General features: G+C 42.7%; 1 protein-coding gene across 1 annotated transcript in view; it reads left to right on the forward strand.

Annotated features, from left to right (window-relative positions):
* The window catches only part of plxnd1 (plexin D1), a 63080-nt gene extending 44684 nt beyond the window's left edge, over window positions 1–18396 (forward strand). Inside the window, exons 20-36 of the mRNA XM_078255321.1 lie at window positions 908–1022; window positions 1647–1754; window positions 3421–3533; window positions 4660–4764; window positions 5739–5869; window positions 6983–7181; window positions 7289–7435; window positions 7616–7772; window positions 8133–8236; window positions 10842–10905; window positions 12164–12198; window positions 12833–12937; window positions 13122–13285; window positions 13374–13521; window positions 16169–16309; window positions 16425–16499; window positions 17399–18396. Coding sequence (XP_078111447.1) covers window positions 908–1022; window positions 1647–1754; window positions 3421–3533; window positions 4660–4764; window positions 5739–5869; window positions 6983–7181; window positions 7289–7435; window positions 7616–7772; window positions 8133–8236; window positions 10842–10905; window positions 12164–12198; window positions 12833–12937; window positions 13122–13285; window positions 13374–13521; window positions 16169–16309; window positions 16425–16499; window positions 17399–17515 — 2028 coding nt within the window. The 3' untranslated portion in view covers window positions 17516–18396. The remainder of the gene's footprint in view (window positions 1–907; window positions 1023–1646; window positions 1755–3420; window positions 3534–4659; window positions 4765–5738; window positions 5870–6982; window positions 7182–7288; window positions 7436–7615; window positions 7773–8132; window positions 8237–10841; window positions 10906–12163; window positions 12199–12832; window positions 12938–13121; window positions 13286–13373; window positions 13522–16168; window positions 16310–16424; window positions 16500–17398) is intronic.
* The last annotated feature ends 138 nt before the right edge of the window (window positions 18397–18534 follow it).

An 18534-nucleotide genomic window follows, 5' to 3' on the forward strand; every position in this document is an offset into this window, starting at 1 on the left:
ATTTGACAACCTAGTTTTCAGGGAGGTATTTAATAGTTTCAGATCTTGAGAAATAAGCCCAGGCCTTTATTTCATCTTTCCTTTATTTCCTTACACAGCTTTGAAGTAGACTTGTGACAAAATTGAAACAGTGGCTTTTCAAGACAGGTCATAGTGTACAGTAATGTTCATGAAATGCAAATGTTTCCTTATGAGTTGGAATGATGGTCTGTTATTGTATGGACCAATTTAAAATTATTGTTTCTTAAAAAAAACAACTTGAGCATGAAGCATAGTCTAACTTGAGCATGAAGCATAGTCTAACCAAACGTCAAATATCTTTACACAGTTACAGTATGTTTGATTCACTACTATTAGCTGTTAGGGTAGGATTGATGGTCAATCTGAAAAAGATAGGCTTTGTTTTTTATCTGATCAAAGTGAGTTTTATTGCTCTTTATATACCGGTCAAAAGTTTGGGGTCATTTAGAAATGTCCATTCTACTCCATTATAGACAGAATACCAGCTGAGATCAGTTGCATTGTTTTTTTTTGTTTTTATTTAACGGCTATGTTAAAATGCCCTTCATCTCTTATGACTTTTTCTAGTTGAATGAATATAAAAGACTTGCATTGTGTATATGGAAGGAAGCTTTTGTGGCAGATTGTATTTATAATGCTTTGGAGAAGAGTTTTTTGTTAGCAACATAAGATTTAATGTAAGAAGTTGTGCTATTCTTCTGACAAATTTCACCACTGCAATGGTGCAACAAATAAACAACTACTACAATAACAGAAAAACAAATGATTTATAAAAAATAAAATTAAAGAATATATATGACATGATGAGATATGCTTTTGTATGACAATATAATGGTGAGAGCTATAGAAGAAAACTAATAAAAGAAAATGTGTTGTTCCCTCTTAGGTGCAAGTGGGGAACTTTCGTCACACCATCGCCAAAGTGCAGCTCGGCGGCAGTGAGCTGGCCATCGTGGTATCCATTGTGGTGTGCTGCGTGCTGCTGCTGCTGTGCACTGTGGGTAGGTTGTGTACACATGCTCACCAGCAGATGATAGATGTATGCCTGCTGTAGCGATGGATGCTCCAGATGTTGAACAGATAAAAGGAATTCTTGGGTCATAGTTTCCCGCACTCTCGCTTCATCCCTCCTCAGTACCCGAAGTACAAAGACCCCACTGTTCCCCTCACTGTCTGTGTGCTTACGTGTGTATGTGTGTGCGTACTGTACTTCTGTATTCTTTGTGAGTGTGTGTGCAGGGCAGATGTATGGGTGAAAATTGGTGCTATGGTGAATTTTTCAGTTTCCTGCTTTGAGTTTGTTCTCATATGTTCAGAAAACCCTTATTTCTTGTCAGACTTTAGGCGTGACATAACCGTTGAAATAATATGTGCAGAAATTCTATTTACACATTCACAAATAAGAACATTTTCATTTACATGTTCTCACAGTCAGATACATTCATGCACATATTTTTCACAGGCTCACAAAAGGTGGTATAAACCCATTTCTGAACGTCATTTCATAAACTCAAAAGCTTTCAGACACATTTTTGATCCTTTAGATTATTCTCTGGTTTACTGGAAGTTGTCAGTGTGTGATTAATGTCTTTGAGTTGAAACACACTGCATTTTGTCTTTCTCAGCTCTTGTAGTGTACTGCACAAAGAGCCGGAGGGCGGAACGCTACTGGCAGAAAACTTTACTCCAAATGGAGGAGATGGAGTCCCAGATCAGAGATGAGATCCGTAAAGGTGTGTTTACACAAAAACTCACACATGCACAGGCACGCATACATCCTACACTATTGTACAAGCTCTGCTTTGTGTAGTTGTTTAGATTTCAAATGTTTTGTGTCGCTTGACATGAAAAAAGACCTTGTGAGAAGACAGAAATATTGACCACATATTTGTGTGAGTGTGTGTGTGTGTGTGTGTGTGTGTGTGTCCGCGCGCGCAAAATGTGTGTTTGTTTAAGATTGTTTCCAGGCTGAAGTAGGAGGGATATACAGCAGTTGACAGATTTGTGCCGAGTAAGCGTGACTCAGTGTCTGACAAATGATCAGTCACACGCAGGCACACTGATTGGCCACATCGCTTTTGCTGTGTCTATACCCTGTAGGACCAAGGCCTGTGTGTGTATGTGTTTAGTGCTCTGTGTCTGTCTGTGCGTGTGTGTGTGTGTGTGTGTGTGTGTGTGTGTGTGTGTGTGTGTGTGTGTGTGTGTGTGTGTGTGTGTGTCTGTGTTTCCAGGGCATTAGAGTAAAGCCGTGTGAAGGCCACTCCACGTCTGAGCAACCAGATTTATTGCGTAGAGATGAGGGGTACGGATAGAGAAAGAGAAATGGAGGGAGGAAGCGATAGGAGCGGGAGTCAGGGCCATGAGTCCGAGGAGAAGCAGAAGCGTGGGAGGGAGTGGAGTAGAGAAGAGGAGGAGAGGTTATTTAGTCAGAGGACACAGATAGATTTGTGGCTGTGTTCAGGGTGAATGTGCACAAAGTGAGAGATAGTTCTGCTGAGACAAAAGATGTAATAAAAGCAGGAGAAGAGGGAGTGAGGGAAGATGGGAACATATTCCACGTTACAGGAATGGGAGCGTTTTGGTATTTGTCTAAAATGTGAGGCAGAGGGGAGGTTTGGTATTCAGGCTTGCTGCGTCCAATTGGCAGCTGATTGTGTGAACTGACCTGACTGGTGGTTTAGCGAACGCTTTAGTGAGATGGAGGATAAATAACCTGGTGGAGTAAATTAAATATGTTTCAAATCCCTCAGGTCTAGTATCCCCTTCTTTCTACACAAACACAGCCTTAAGAAACTGGCATTGTAACCCAAATACGTCATCCTGTGTCAGGAAGAGCTTTTCAATAAAGGGATCTCCAGCGTCTCATTAGAGGACAACATTATCTCCTAGTACATGCTATCCAATAAAGGGGCTACAGTGTTAGCATGCAGATTCAAGTCAGTGTCTGGAAATGTTGATACTGTTTCTACAGCATGTAAACCACAGCCTGCACACATGTTTTGGATGAGGGACTGGATTTGGCTGTTCTGATTGTCGTTTGGTAAATATTTGCCTGCATGCCGTGGTGGATTGGCAAAGAGAGAGGGACAGAAAGATCACAGGGTCAGTTTTTGGTACATTTAGTTTTTAACTAGATCATGACACTAGATTTAGGCAACTAAATGATACAGTCCATTTCTGTGTCTCATCTAAAATGTCTTCCACTAAAATCAGCCAGATTCTTACAGATCCCACACCCTGGGAGAATTTGATGGTTATTGTATTAGCCTGTGAACAGATTTCTGGCTCATTTTTCTTAGCAACAAATGAAGCTTATGGAGCCAGAAACAGGACTGTGATGAACAGTTCCAGGATTCAAACCCTTTTGGGTCTTTCCGTTGTTTTTTTTTGCCATTTCAGGCTTTGCAGAGCTGCAGACGGACATGACAGACCTGACCAAGGAGCTGAATCGCAGCCAGGGCATCCCCTTTTTGGAGTACAAACAGTTTGTCACACGCACGTTCTTCCCCAAGGTGAGGAAGCCTATTTTTCCCCACTATCTGATTTCGACTGGCAGACTGACAATACCATTTTTCTCAATGGGGTTTTAATATTCTCTTTCCCCCTACATGTCCCATTTTTCTCACCGCTTGTAATATGCAGGATGAAAATTCACCTTGAAACTTTTAAACATACAGTAGATATTTAGTGAAGTGGAGCTCAGTTTTGGCACCCTGCAGGAGAGTTAATGTGGTCTCTATAGGTAAGCATTTTTCTGATGTGTGATCCACCCTGAAGGTAGACTGTGGGGCTATCTTCCCACTGATACAGACAGACACATCTCAGCGGGCTTTGTCGGCCAACCACAGGCATGGACTTTCAGACAGAACAATGTTGGGCACCAAAACATGGAAAATTTCCCCCTGATTTCTCAAAACACACTCCTCACTCTGCTCATACACCCACACTGTTTTGCAAGTATACAAGCTATTGCACAACTGCAGCCACGCTTGTCTGTTGCAGTAGAGATGGGACACTGTTTTCTGTTGTGAAGGAAGTGAGCTGGGAGAGTGTTGAAAAGCTGCATAGAGGGAAACATAAATTCAAGTGTTTCTGCTTCAGTATCATCTCTCCATAGTTTGCCACTAAAACAGCAAACACTCTACTCACGCACGACTCTTTGTGCTCTTTTTTTTCCCACCAGAGCTTCTGGTTCTCTTAGATTACACACACACAACACAGTGTTTGACACAGACTTAGACAAAGTTAGAATACAAGCCAAATGTAGCTATCCTGAAAAGGCAGACAGAGTTGAAAAGGCTGCCTCTTGGCTCTGGGTCAGTTTGTCTCTGAAGCCATTAAGGCTCATGACGTTTCGTGTCACGGTGTTATGTTTCCTTTTCATGGTCAGTAAGGGACCTATTCAGGGCCTCTTCATGAAATTCTGCCCTTTGGGTCCAGACTGCAAATTTACCACCAAAGTCTCAAGGCCAGCTTTTTTTGTTTTTCCTGTCTATCCATCTTCCTGTGTTTATGACTAGAGCTGACTTTGTATTACAGTTTTCTGTGTGTGTGTGTGTGTGTGTGTGTGTGTGTGTGTGTGTGTGTGTGTGTGTGTGTGTGTGTGTGTGTGTGTGTGTGTGTTTATGTGTGTTTCAGATGTGTTCCGATTACGAGAAGAGTCTGGTCCAGCCCGCCTATGAGAATGATGGCCTGGGCCCACGTGTGCTGCCAGAGACCCACCCGCTGCTGCAGGACTGGCAGGTAAAGGGTTAAGCCATTAAGATGTTAGGTTAGGCTTTCTTCTGCCAGACTGCCTTGATTTGGCTCCTTTTTCACTCTCTTACTCCTCAACTGGGTCACACTTGTTGATGAGGAGTGAAGAAAAGCATATTGTGCATTTTTGCCTTTGGGTGCTTGTTATAATGTCTGAGGGGTATATCAGCGTACTGTGTGTTTGTGTGAACTCACATGCTCTTGTGTGTGCACATATGAATACTAATGCATGTCATACAGTGGTTGCTAGTGAGTAAAAATTCAGATTGTCAAAAAACCCGCTGCCCACCAAGTTGTTGGCAGGTTGTTGACACACTTCCCACTGGCTCTTGGACAACCGAATAGTATGCTTTCACATCAAGATCCATCTCTAGTTAATTTCCACAAAACTCTGTGCGAACGGGAGCTGCACGTGCATGTGTGTCTGTGCATGTTAGGAAGAGAGAAAGTAGCGATTGCAGCGCTAGTTTTGGGTCGGCAGCCGGGGGAGGCTGTCTAGCGGTGATGAAGTGCCTTGGATCCACATCGTCTTCCCAGGAAGTGTTTTCCAGGTCACAGCAAATAAATCTCACAGGCGGGCATTTATCTTAATGGACACCCCTGTTCTCCTTCTGTCAGGCTGCAAACCACACCATATGGCTGCAGTCCAGAGGGAAGACTTCATCACACTGCTGCTTAGTTGGACTCGCACCCAAAGATAGGCCATACTCATTAAGTCAACTCCGCACATTTAGAGACAATCACACACAGTCTGAGACCAGAGCGGGAGATACACCTACCAGAGACGGAGCTACCTGAAGAAGCAGGAGGAGGAGGTGTGATAGAAATATGAAGTGCTCACTAGATGGGTCACTCGAGACAAGAAGTGGTGAGATAGATTAGGGAGGGCGCAGCAGGTGTGTAATGCAGTTTAGGTGAAATCACGCAGAGAAATAACAGTTTCATCCACCTTCTGTCCTCAGGCTACCAACACAACAAAGCCTAATGTAGAGGAGGGCATCACTCTGTTCTCCACTCTTCTTAACAACAAGCACTTCCTGGTCACGTTTGTACACGCCTTGGAGCAGCAGAAGGACTTCGCTGTACGAGACAGGTAAATGCATCAACTGATATGTGTTTGACAGTTTATCCATCCAGATTAACTTTAAATCAGTAGAACTTACAGATTTCATCATATTGTGAGGTGTTTTTAAAGCTTCCATAATCAATATTTTTTTATTAACATGGGATGAAATGATGACATATAAGGTGTCGCTTAGTAACAAACCCACAGAAAAATATCACCATCACCTCTACAGAGCTTTTTACCATCTTTCAGCTCATTGTTTTTGTTTTATGGCCCACATCTTTACTGTTTTGGTTCGCTCTCATCAACCTTGTTTGAAGCCCCAACTGGCAACTGTTTTCACTGAAACGCCTCTGAAAACCCATTGTACACTACCTGCCCACGACCAAACGGCAGACAGACAAAGTTAGCAACTAGCTGGTGTGTGATCATAGTGGAACAAATACTTTCTAAAAACCCAGATATATTTCTCAGAAGCTGGTGGAGACCAAAACAGAGCAGTGGCCACAAAATATTTTAATGCTGATTTAATATTTTAACTCATCACTTAAACAACCAAAGTAGTAGTCTTAAAAAAAAGTAAAGTGAACTTTTTTTTATAGCACCGTAGTATTTATTGTATGGCTGTTGAATTGCATTAGATTGTATACAGAAGGTGTCTCTATTTTTCCAGTGTGTACCACAGGAAAATATGTTTACTGTTCAGAAAAGTGGTTGCTCCAGCTTTGTAAACACTTGGTCGTTGTTTATCAGTGTAGCTGTTTTGGTCCTGATGTCCTAAAACTAGCCAGTCATTGTGGACATTCAGGGAAAGATTCCAGAGGCAAGACCACATCCCTTTCCCAGCTCAGTGTCAGCACTTACTGACTGATGTGGCCCTTCTTCTGGATTAAAGGGGCTTTGTTAGGGAAATCCCCTGCACCTCTGGACTTACTCACCCAGACACTCCCTGCATTAGATCAGTCCTTTATTTGGCTCTCCAGTCACAGGTGCTGTGGGGAGGACGAAACCTCATTGCTGTTTCTGTAATGTAGTTATTTTGAAATCTCTATTGACCACACACGCACTGACAGGTCATGTTTGCAAGAGCATGTTTTTGCTCCTCTGTCTCCTCTGCTAATCTGTTTTCTCACCTTCCAGATGCAGCCTGGCGTCTCTGCTCACCATTGCCCTTCATGGTAAGCTCGAGTACTACACAAGTATCATGAAAGATCTGCTGGTGGACCTGATTGATGCTTCGGCTTCCAAGAACCCCAAACTGATGCTGCGCCGCACCGAGTCTGTTGTGGAGAAAATGCTGACCAACTGGATGTCCATCTGCATGTACAGCTACCTTAAGGTGGGGATGGAAAAGAAGGAGTCCCAGCAAAGTTATGAGGGAGGCTTGATTAAAAAGAATTACCACATATCTGATTTTTGACTTCACCTCTCTGCAACAATCTTCAGGAAACAGTGGGTGAGCCTTTCTTCCTGCTGCTGTGCGCAATCAAGCAGCAGATCAACAAGGGCTCCATAGATGCCATCACAGGGAAGGCCCGCTACACCCTCAATGAGGAGTGGCTGCTCCGCGAAAACATTGAGGCCAAGCCACAGGTCTGATACCTTGCACACTCTCAGTTCATCTTTCACACCCACGGTTTTGTTTTTTAGAGCTCAGAGAGGTCAATGTCAAACTTACACATTCAATTAAGTTGACTGCCAGAAAGTTTCAGTCATGCTGAAATTCCAAACAGCAAAGTTTGAAATGTATTGCTCTCTTCTTTATTTTTGCAGAACATCAATGTGTCCTTCCAGGGCTGTGGCATGGACTCTCTGTCTGTCAGGGTCATGAATACAGACACAATCTGCCAGGTTAAGGAAAAAATCCTAGAAGCCTTTTATAAAAACCTGCCATTCTCCCAGTGGCCCAGAGCAGAGGATGTAGACCTGGGTAAGAGCACATTTTCTCTGATTATTTTCATCCTCTCCCCTCCTCTACCTTCTAAGATATAGTAATCTCCTTTGCAAAAGGTCAATTCCTCTCATGAAGCTCAACTAACCTGAGGCTGCAATATAATAAATGACAGAATGCATGGAGGAGAGTGTACAGTCATAATCACAAAGAGTTATTGCTTTCAAAAGCTGTGGAGCCTGCAGAGTTGATTTGATTAATGGCGTAAGAATATTTCCACAGGTTGTGACACAGAGAGTAAGCGCACGGCTGCCCTCTGTCTCGCATATTCTTTTCCAAATTTAGGATGAAATTGTCTAATATCATTCTCGTCCCTTCTCCTGTCTCTTTTCTCTCCAGAGTGGTTTGACTCTGGCAGCAACAGTAAGGTCCTGCAGGATCTGGATAACTCCTCATTGATGGAAGATGGCAGAAAGAAACTCAACACTGTCTTCCATTACCAGGTGTGTGTGTGTGTGTGTGTGTGTGTGTGTGTGTGTGTGTGTGTGTGTGTGTGTGTGTGTGTGTGTGTGTGTGTGTGTGTGTGTGTGTGTGTGTTTTGTGTGAGAATCCTATGAAAGGTGTTGTCATTGCGTACCTGTATATATTGTAATGACTACAATGGGGGTGCTAAAGGTGAGAACATCTTGTAAATGGTGTCACTGGCTGTCCATGGGTGGGAGGATGCTTTTTGTTTTTAAGTGGCTGTCAGTTAGTTGTAGGTGCTTCTGCAGATTGCATTTAGGCATACATTATACAGTGTAATTAATACAGTAATTAGCTAACATTTTACAAAAAAACAGTTGATATTTGTAATGTTTAACATCAGTTCTTGAATACTGTTAATTAACATTAACTATGATAACATGCATGATTTACGTAGCTTTTTACACCTAACTTAAAGATCCCCTCCAGACATGGTTTAACAAACAGACTAATAATTGGGTCTGATATGTTTTTTTTACACAAAAAAGATTACCTACCTTCTTAAAATCTACCTATTTTACCTCATTAATAGAACCTATGAATATGCAAATATTGTTGTGTAAGTGAAAAGGGCGCCAAAACACTAAATAGATGCTCCCAAAAAGATTATTTATTAAATATAATTACTAGTCTTCATCAGGTAATATCAAAATGACAATTACGTCATAATTGTACTTAATAAATCTTCTTTTTAGGAAGATCTATTTAAAAAACTCTTTAAATTGTTTTTGCCTGTGGCCAGTTAGCTCGGTTGGTGAAGCGGGCGCGCATGTGCAGAGGTTTATTCCTCGACGCAGAAGATCCAGGGTTAGAGTCCGACCTGTGACGGTTTTCCTGCATGTCTTCCCCCCTCTCTCTCCCCTTTTATATCTCAGCTTTCCTATCTAATAAAGGCAAAAATGGCCAAAAAGTCTCCTACTTTACAGAAAGGTCCATTCTCAGTGTAAGTTATTGGATCCTGCTTGTATGTCCAAATTATAAACTCAGATTTAAAGGTGAGACAAGAGAAACTTTCCTCCTTCAGAAGATCAATGTAATAACAAACTCTGCACAGTGGAGGTCAAATATTCAGGTGAAATGAATCACATTCCTAAGGGAGAGGGGCTATAATGATTTGTTGTATATGTTTTATTAACTGTTAAAGTCTGAGTCATTAATAATGGTTGTTCAAATTCATTAGCCAGGTTTTTATACAGTCTGTTTTGACACCTAAATACTAAGCGGAGTACTTGTAAATGATAAACTAGTGACTTGTAAGTTATTTAAAAAAAGAAAAGAGTCTGCCAGTGTTTGAATTGCAAATTCTTTTTCAGTAGTTACTAAATTCCCCCCTCTGCTCAAAAATGTGTTTTACTTATTGTTTCTTCACTTTGATGTTTGACCCTCACTGTGCAGAGTGTTTTCACATTCATCTGTTGAAGGGGGGTACACAAGTGAGATGTGGAAACTTGAAACCTCCACTGCACACACACTTAGGAGGGACTTGACATTCAAGGAGACATCTTGCGTCCAGCAGTTACACTTTCAAAATAAACAATATTTCCATATTCATAGATGCTGGATTTTTTAATTGAAGGAGATGGACGTCATTGTAAAAATGTGTAAATAGTTTATAATCTTCTATTGTGAGGGGGGGGGGATCAGACAAATTATTTGTCTGTTTATTTAAAGCAGCGTATTTTTGTATGTCTTTAAACATTTTTGGTGGAGATTTTAAATAATAACCGCTGATTTTATATGAGCCCTTAAGATGATATTTAAGATACTTAATCATGAATTAAAATGTACTGTAATAATTACTACATGCTGCACACTACAATGCAGGAAATTAACCAATCATCACTTACAAATTCAATATAGGTTACTAGTTTACTAATCTAGTACTACTACTACTACTACTACTACTACTACTCATAATAATAATAATATGCATACATATACATTCATTAAAATACATCATAAAAATAATAAGAATGTATAATATAATAGATAATTAAATGTATATATATATAAATAATTATCTTCATATATCTATATATATTTTTTTTACACTCACTTCAATATTTTTTCATTAAAAATAACCTAGCAACAAGTAATTAAAGCAGTTCTTAATGGTATCCCATTAAGAATGTTTTAATGTGTGTTTGCTTATGTCTGCGTTCATTTGTGAATGAGTAAACAGTCGTTGGGTGACCCTCGACCTTTGACCCTTTACCTGTATTTGTTAAGTGCTCTGTTTAGTTTTTGCTGAGCCATGGGGACAGAGCTGTGAAAGCATTGAGCTGCAGCATGTACTAACAGTCTGGGTTCACTGGCGAGGCTGTTCAATCCATTTCACCGCAGGTTGACTTTAATGAGCCCAGCCAGGCTCCTGCAGACTTGCCACCACTCTAGATGCACGCAAGACTGACACACAAGCACACACACAAACATACACACCTCTCAACACCGCATTCCCCTCGAGGGCATGCTTAATGATGCTGTTCTGGTGCACCCCAGCTCACCCCTGACCCTGTGCCCTCTGCCCTTTCTCGTCTTTCTTCCCTGCATCCCTCCCTTCCTCCTTTTTCTCTCCCTTCACAGATCCCAGAGGGGGCATCGCTGGCCATGAGCATGAAAGACAAGAGAGACAACACCCTGGGGAGAGGTACGTCACCTTCAAACACACCCACTCTGTGACACTGTCACACACACTTGGATAAATACACACACTCACTTGATCACAGGAGCACATGCTTACCTGCTTACGAAAACACGATACATTAATGTAAACATGCATGAAACCACACACCCTACCGTCCCCAAAAAGACAGAGCGGACATCTAAACACACCCGCACCTAATAAATCACAACACTCCTGCTTTGCGCAGTAATTATGCTACCTCTTCATTCAGAGCTCTATTTCTGAGTTATATATGTATTTCATTAGCAGATGTCAGCTTGTGGAAAAAATGCGACACAAATGGGCCCATTGTCTAGCCTCAACTCGGAACATGATGACTTCTCTGCCTGTTGACAGATGAGTTTACATGCAGCTTTTGATGGGCTTGTCCGTTTGTTCGTCTAGGGTCTACCTTACATAATCAGTACCAGACCAGAGCTCAATTCTACTCAGGCTCTGTCCATCAAAGTCTCTCCTCTCATTCATAGTGGGCCAAAAATAGGCTTATGTGAACCAAACCTGGCTCCAGCTTCAAAGCGTCAAGGGGGTGTTATGAGCTTGTAGTGCTCCCTGGCTAATATAAAACACTGTCCTGCCTGCCTGTGATCAGTGTTGAGGGTCTGGACTGAGGCCCGCTGGGCAGGAGCATCTCTGGCAGAGCCAGCTATAATGAGAACACACTCACAATGCTGTTGTGTTTGCGTGTATGCCTGTCTTTGTTTTTGCTGGTGTATGTGTGCAATAATTTACTGTATGTTTGTCTGCTGTGAGCTTGTGTTTGGACATGCGTCTATGTATTTGGGTATTTATATGTTTTCATACATGCACACGTGTGTGTTATTGTTTAGATCTATATATAAACCAGCAAGGTTTAATGCTCTTTCACAGCGCTGGCCAAGCATTAACATCTCATTACACCGGCTCCAGAACCAATCACAGACTCTGTGTGTCTCCCATAATCTCTGTCTTTTCTCTCTCCTTTCACTCGTAATCTTTTTCTTTCATTCTCTCAGACAGCTCCCCTCCTCTACCAACCCACAGTCCACCTTAATCACTTTCTGCTCTCACATGTACTCTATCTCCCTTTCTCTCCTGTCAATCTTCCTCCTGTGTTTTTTTCCCCCTCCTATCTGTCATACTCCTATGTGCTCCCTCCTCCTGTCTCCTCTCATTCACTCAGGTCTCCACCTTGCTGATTGCACATTGTTTAAAGCTGTATGTTTCTTTTTTTCTTTCTCCTTAGTTAAAGATCTGGATACGGAGAAGTATGTACACTTGGTGAGTACCTCCTCATAGGTAATCAAAATGTTATGCTGTAAGTGCGCTCTGAGTTTATTACCAGAGCTTTTCCTGTGTGTGCCACTGTTAGTCAGCCCGGAGCAGGCATGATGACAGAGAGAATGGGGGGGGTGAATGGAGGTGAAAAGGAAAGCTGCTGAAAGGACATGACAGCACTAATGCCGCTTAAGCTCTTTTATAAACGTCAGCCAAGATATGGGCCCTTTGACTTTAGAATAATGAGTTCCTTGAAACATAATTTGCCGGGTGAATAGTTAGTTTTACACGACAGTTCTGTGATCTTTTTTTGACCCAAGTAGGTGGATTTTGACTGCTTCTTTCTTTTCCCCTATTCATTTTAAAACCTGTATGGGCAAGTCAGAGACATGATCCTGTACACAGTAACCAGAGAAAACCATGAGAATTCCCCAACTCCCATCACTTCCCCAATTCTGTATTTTATCTAGGGCTTCAAAATACCCTGATGTGATTTCTGGATCATGTGTCTAATGCAAGAAACAGAAAATTCCCCTCTGACAGCTAAGACAGTAGAGCATTCATTGAGCTTCTTATGATGGGGTTTATTACTTTAACCTGTGCGCAGTATGTTGACCTTTGGCCTCTGATTTTTCAGGTCCTACCTCATGATGACCTAACAGAAACCAAGAGGTCACACAGGCAGAGCCACCGCAAGAAGGTCCTGCCCGAAATCTACCTGACACGCCTGCTGTCTACCAAGGTGAACACAAGAAACAAGACAATGTTGTCAACACTACAAACTACTTAAGACTTAAGTTACAGCTTGATATCTAAGTCATGTTTTATGGCCCATATTAGCCTCAAGAGCCATCTAGAAATTCCCATGTCCCATGAAACCATATCTCTACGTAAGCATGAGCCGCCTTATTTATTTACCTCCACAGGGAACTCTTCAGAAGTTTTTGGATGACCTCTTTCAAGCCATCCTCAGCATCCCTCCAGACCGCCCCCCTCTGGCTATCAAATACTTCTTTGACTTCCTGGAGGAGCAGGCTGACAAACGAGGCATCACAGACCCAGACACCCTGCACATCTGGAAAACCAACAGGTAAACATTTAAACTCTGTGAATAAAGTCCCCTTTGGTCACCTTCCTGTGTAAGTACTTTAAAAGCATATCTTTCCCTGTCTTTGCAGTTTACCTCTGCGTTTCTGGGTGAACATCCTGAAGAATCCTCAGTTCGTGTTTGACATAGAGAAGACGGATCACATGGACGCCTGTCTGTCTGTCATCGCCCAAGCCTTCATAGACGCCTGCTCCATTTCTGACCTGCAGCTGGGAAAGGTTAGTTTCTCTTTTTATTAAGCAATATGCAGGGAAAACAATAAACGTGTGTGTGTGTGTGTGTGTGTGTGTGTGTGTGTGTGTGTGTGTGTGTGTGTGTGTGTGTGTGTGTGTATGTGTGTGTGTGTGTGTGTGTGTGTCGGTCATTTACTGTCGCTTAGGTTGTGGCATGTTTGTATATATTGGGCAGCAAGATAAGCCCTGTCTCCTTCTCCCAGGAGAAAGTTTAATTTTAAATTTACAATTAAATTACATTCATCTCTTTGAAATCAGGGATCTCGCTCTCTCTCTCTCTCTCTCTCTCTCTCTCTCATTCTCCCCCCCTCTCCCCCCTCAGACAAAATTAAGAGAACTGTGTCCCCTGACACTTCTGTATACTCCTTAGATAGCTGTTTTTTTAGCCTATATTTGAAAATTGGCACCATTAAAAGTATGCCGAATTAGCTATTAACAGTTCCTATCTGCAAGGTACCCATGGATATACAGACTCTCTGTATATCCAAACTCTCACTGGATTATTTTGGTACTGAAGAGAACATAAAAACATCTTCATGGATGTTTATTTGTTATGGACATCAGAGATAATGATGTCATTGGGTGTGAGTCACACTGAATCAAAGAAATATGTGTATCATGTCTGTGTGTTAAAATTTGAGTTATGACTCTGAGAAGGCGTACAAATTTGGACGCACTTGTCCCTTACACCTCATGCAGTAAATGTGCCTCATGTCTCTCCAGGAGTTTGACCAAACACACACACACACACACACACACACACACACACACACACACACACACACACACCTCCCGAGTCCCCCTGTGAACCCTCATCCCTAAGCCTTCAGACTGTCAGCTCCATCTACCTCTCTTCATGTTATTTCAGCAGAGTCGGCTGATCCAAGGTCATGAGCACCAGGGATCTCTTTTTGTGCGAGCGTGTGTGTGTGTGTGTGTGTGTGTGTGTGTGTGTGTGTGTGTGTGTATGTGTGTGTATGTGTGTTCATGCATGTGTCTGTCTCTGTGTGTGTGTGCTTGCATGTTAATGTCCTCACTGCTCACAAATCCGTCTCCTCCCTCAGACACCGTGACCCTGAGCACGCTCTGCTTCCTGTCTCTCTTTGACTGGCTTCCTCCCTGGAGGGAGCTGAGGACTCATCAAATGATGCTCCTCTTTCACTGAGAAACAGTCTGATTTATATACTTCAGTTCAGTGCCAAAGAGCCAGCGCAGTCACAGCAGAAATATTCACATATACATGTGGGCAGGTACATACCTATGGATGCATAGGCGTACATAAAACCTCCAGCAATGAGACATTATTGCTCTGCAGAGTCCTCATTACCATGTCACATCTGGTTGTGCACGTATTGTGGAGTCACCAGGTTCAAGGATATAGCCACGTTCTCTCCTGTAGGTCAAGGAGACTGACATGATACACGTCTACATTTTCCTCGATGTGTTTACAGTCACTTGTTTGTGCATTTGCATGGGTGTGTGTGATGGCCTCGGGACAGGGCAGTGAAGGGTACGGGGTCTGGATTAGCAGGAGCACAGCAGGGGTGAGAAAGAGGGATAGGAAACTAAGCAACGCTTGCTGTTTCCACGGAAACCCTCTTATCTGGCGAGATGCAGACATTGAGGGCCACGGGGTCACAGGGGGGTTACCAGGCAGATGGGCGAGCAGCAGGAAGTGACCTTGTGGACAGGAAGAGAGAGGGTTCCCTATCAGAAGGTGCAACTTATACGAATGCAGGCTTTTCACCCCCCACCACCCCCCTCCCCCCAGCACCTTTAAATTAACACACACAAACATGCACACACATGCAAACAAACACACACATTAGGTGACACAAATAACCCATGACACATAAAAATATTACGGTGCGTTGTAAGCACATTTACTGATGCTGAAAGCTGAGGCTGGCCTTCTCTTTTTCCCTGTCCTACTTTCTCTCTGTCCCTTTCTATCTCGCACACAGCACACAAAGACCTACACACAATCGCTCGCAACAGTAGTCACCATTAAAACCTGAGTATGCCCACAACCTCTTAGCCCCGCTACTTTTCTTCCTTGAATAAGCACCAGTGCGAAAGCCTGAAGTGACTGTGGAGAGAGTGGCAGAGGTATGAAGGAGTATTTGTTTAGACTGGAATGTTCCTTCTCTGACTCTGAGTTTTTGAGTCTCCTGTTGTGCGGAAAAAACATTGTTCCCTCCCTCCATTGTCTCACTTTAGACTGGTTTAGATAGGGTCATGAACAAATAACATCCAGTCTAACTGAACAGCTCCTTATTAGGGCACCTGATTGCAGACTGCACAATAAAAGTAAACACACAGTAAAAACCCTCTTCCTTCAAGACTGAGGTCCAGTACTGAATTATTAATTAAACCTCAGAAGAGCACTGCTTGATTGTGTTTAGAATCCTCCTTCTGTAGCATTCAGTTGTACATGAATTTTGAACATTTTGATGTCTTCATGTTCATCAAATGCTGTGTGTCTCATGCTCTGTCAGGGGGGGTTAGTGAGCTCAAGGTAAGTCTGTGTCAAGCTTGCTCAGATTTGTTCCAGATCATCAAATGGGCAGAGCCACACTGCCAAACTAAAAGTGGTTAAAACTGTCCTGACTGAAATGTTGTTGTTTTTCAGGACTCCCCTACCAACAAGCTGCTGTATGCCAAGGAGATCCCAGAGTATAAGAAGAGAGTGCAGTGCTACTACCAGCAGATACAGGAAATGGCCCCTCTTAGCGAGCAGGAGATGAATGCTCACCTGGCTGAGGAGTCCCGAGTGAGTAAAGTGTTCAGAAAGTCCCTGTTTGTTAGTGATCTGGCTCCACAAAAGCCTGCAATTACATACATGTTTAATTTTGAAATCTAATATAAGTCTGTTGTTCATCCTGTAGAAATACAGAAATGAATTCAACACCAACCTGGCCCTGACAGAAATCTACAAATACGCCAAGAGATACAGAAACCAGGTAAGAGAAGAGATTAGATATGTTACTCATGTTTAAACTGGCCCTTTTCTGCTGCCACAACACCTCAGTCGATCCCTTTTGCTGTTTTAAATTTTACAGATGGGTATCAGAGTGTGACGTATCAGTGTAGAGGATCATGTGCGTGTTGAGAGATGTAGTACACTGTAAACAGCCTTACAACCTCTTAAACGTGTCCAATCCTCCCTTCAAGCCCACATACAGTATACCTTTCACTTTAAGCAAACAACATGCTGTTTACCCTTTCTTTATCCATCATTCCCATCTGCTTAATGACACAGTCAAGTTGCTGCTTTATATCTCCTGTTTCTCTTTGAACTAGCCCTCTTCAAGCCCCCGCTGTCCTCCCCCATGTTTCCTTACTGCTGCGACTATTCTCAGGAGAGCTTAGTCAGTGGTGACTGTGCCTTAATGGAGCACCCTCATGATAATACCATTTAGCTGCTTTCCTCTGTCATGCTACTGTACTGACGTGGGCCGGGGGCTTAGACTCTGATTCACAGAGCCCTATGAATGGCCCCTGATTGCCTATTCTCTCGCCCCAGCTCAGTTCGCTCTGCCTCGTAGCACACTGGTGCTAAGAGCCCATAAATCCCCCTGAAACCGTGACAACTATTGGGCATGAAAAACAGATGTGGGTTTTGTAAATATGTGAAGAGCAAAGGCTTTTGTGGTGTGGAGGCATGCGTGAAGGCTAGAGAAGAGGCTGAAGCACATCACAAGTTGTTCTTCTGCTGCTCTCCCTATTCTCCCGCTCAACTTTCTATGTCCAGGCAGGTGGCTGATTGCCTCCCTCTCCTAGATAGATAGATAGATGCATGAATGCTCAACAGCCACTGAAAGTATTTCTTGCGTTTTTCTTTTCTATCTCCCTCGGTCAGGTGGTGAACGCTCTGGAGTCCAACCCCACCGCGCGTCGCACTCAGCTGCACCACAAGTTCGAGCAGGTCATTGCCCTTGTGGAGGACAACATCTACGAGTGCTGCAGTGAAGCCTGAACCTGCCAGTGTCTTTTCTACTAGCCATCTCTTTCTCCTGCTGACAGCTGCCTTTCTCCTACCTACATAGTTACTTGGGAATGTCGGCCACTAAGGTGTTAGCCTTCATAAGTGTCATTATTATTCCCTCAGACTATAAGAAGGGTGGAAAAGTGGCAAAGGACTTAAACCTGCCTCTCAAGCGTCACACATTTGCGAGGTGTTCCTCCTTTGATTTGGGAATGCCAAGCAATTTTCCCAAATCTCTCTCCATGAAAGACATAATTCCAGTCTGGCTCAGCTGTGCTTTAGAGGGAAGGTGTAGGGGCTTGGAGATGAGGCTTTTTCTGGATTTCTTTACAGTTACTGGGACCTACAGTAAGCCCTGGTAGCAATCTTAACGCACTGAACCCTTTTCTTAAGGGAACGAGCCAATGATGCACTGTACTGTATTATAATGTCCATAGCAATATTTATAGATGTGTTATAATGCTTTCAAGTGGCCTGTTCATCAGGATGGGTAAGAGAAGGACAGTGATAAACATCTCCCATCTCCTAAAGCCTGCAATGTTCTCAGGTGTGCTTGGTGAAGATGTGTGCTCCCATCGGTGCTTTGAACAATACGTCCCAATGTGCTTTGCAGGTTAATGATGGGTTGAGGAGGAGTGGAGAGAGGAATATAAATGACTGAAATGTATGAAGTCAGATGTAATGTGGTTCACTGGGATTGGTGTGCTTGTAAACAAATGAATTTCATGTTGGATTCTGACCAATTAAAAAGAGGGAAATTTACATTTATGAGAAAAAAAAGTGAGCTCAATATAAGGAGATACTGTATTTGTGATGCCAAATGACTTGTCGGAGTTTGTGAAATAAATTACATTATTTAGGATTTTAATGTGTCTAATGATCTCAAAGTGCTTAATTTCTTCATGCATTACAGCATAACTGATTTTAACAGCATTTGAAAACTATTATGATCTGGCCTGCCACACAAAAGCACACAAAGTAGCATCTGGAACTTCTCAGAGAGCCTTGTA

The sequence above is a fragment of the Sander vitreus genome, chromosome 7, assembly GCF_031162955.1.
Source record: "Sander vitreus isolate 19-12246 chromosome 7, sanVit1, whole genome shotgun sequence".
In the NCBI taxonomy this organism is placed as follows: Eukaryota; Metazoa; Chordata; class Actinopteri; order Perciformes; family Percidae; genus Sander; species Sander vitreus.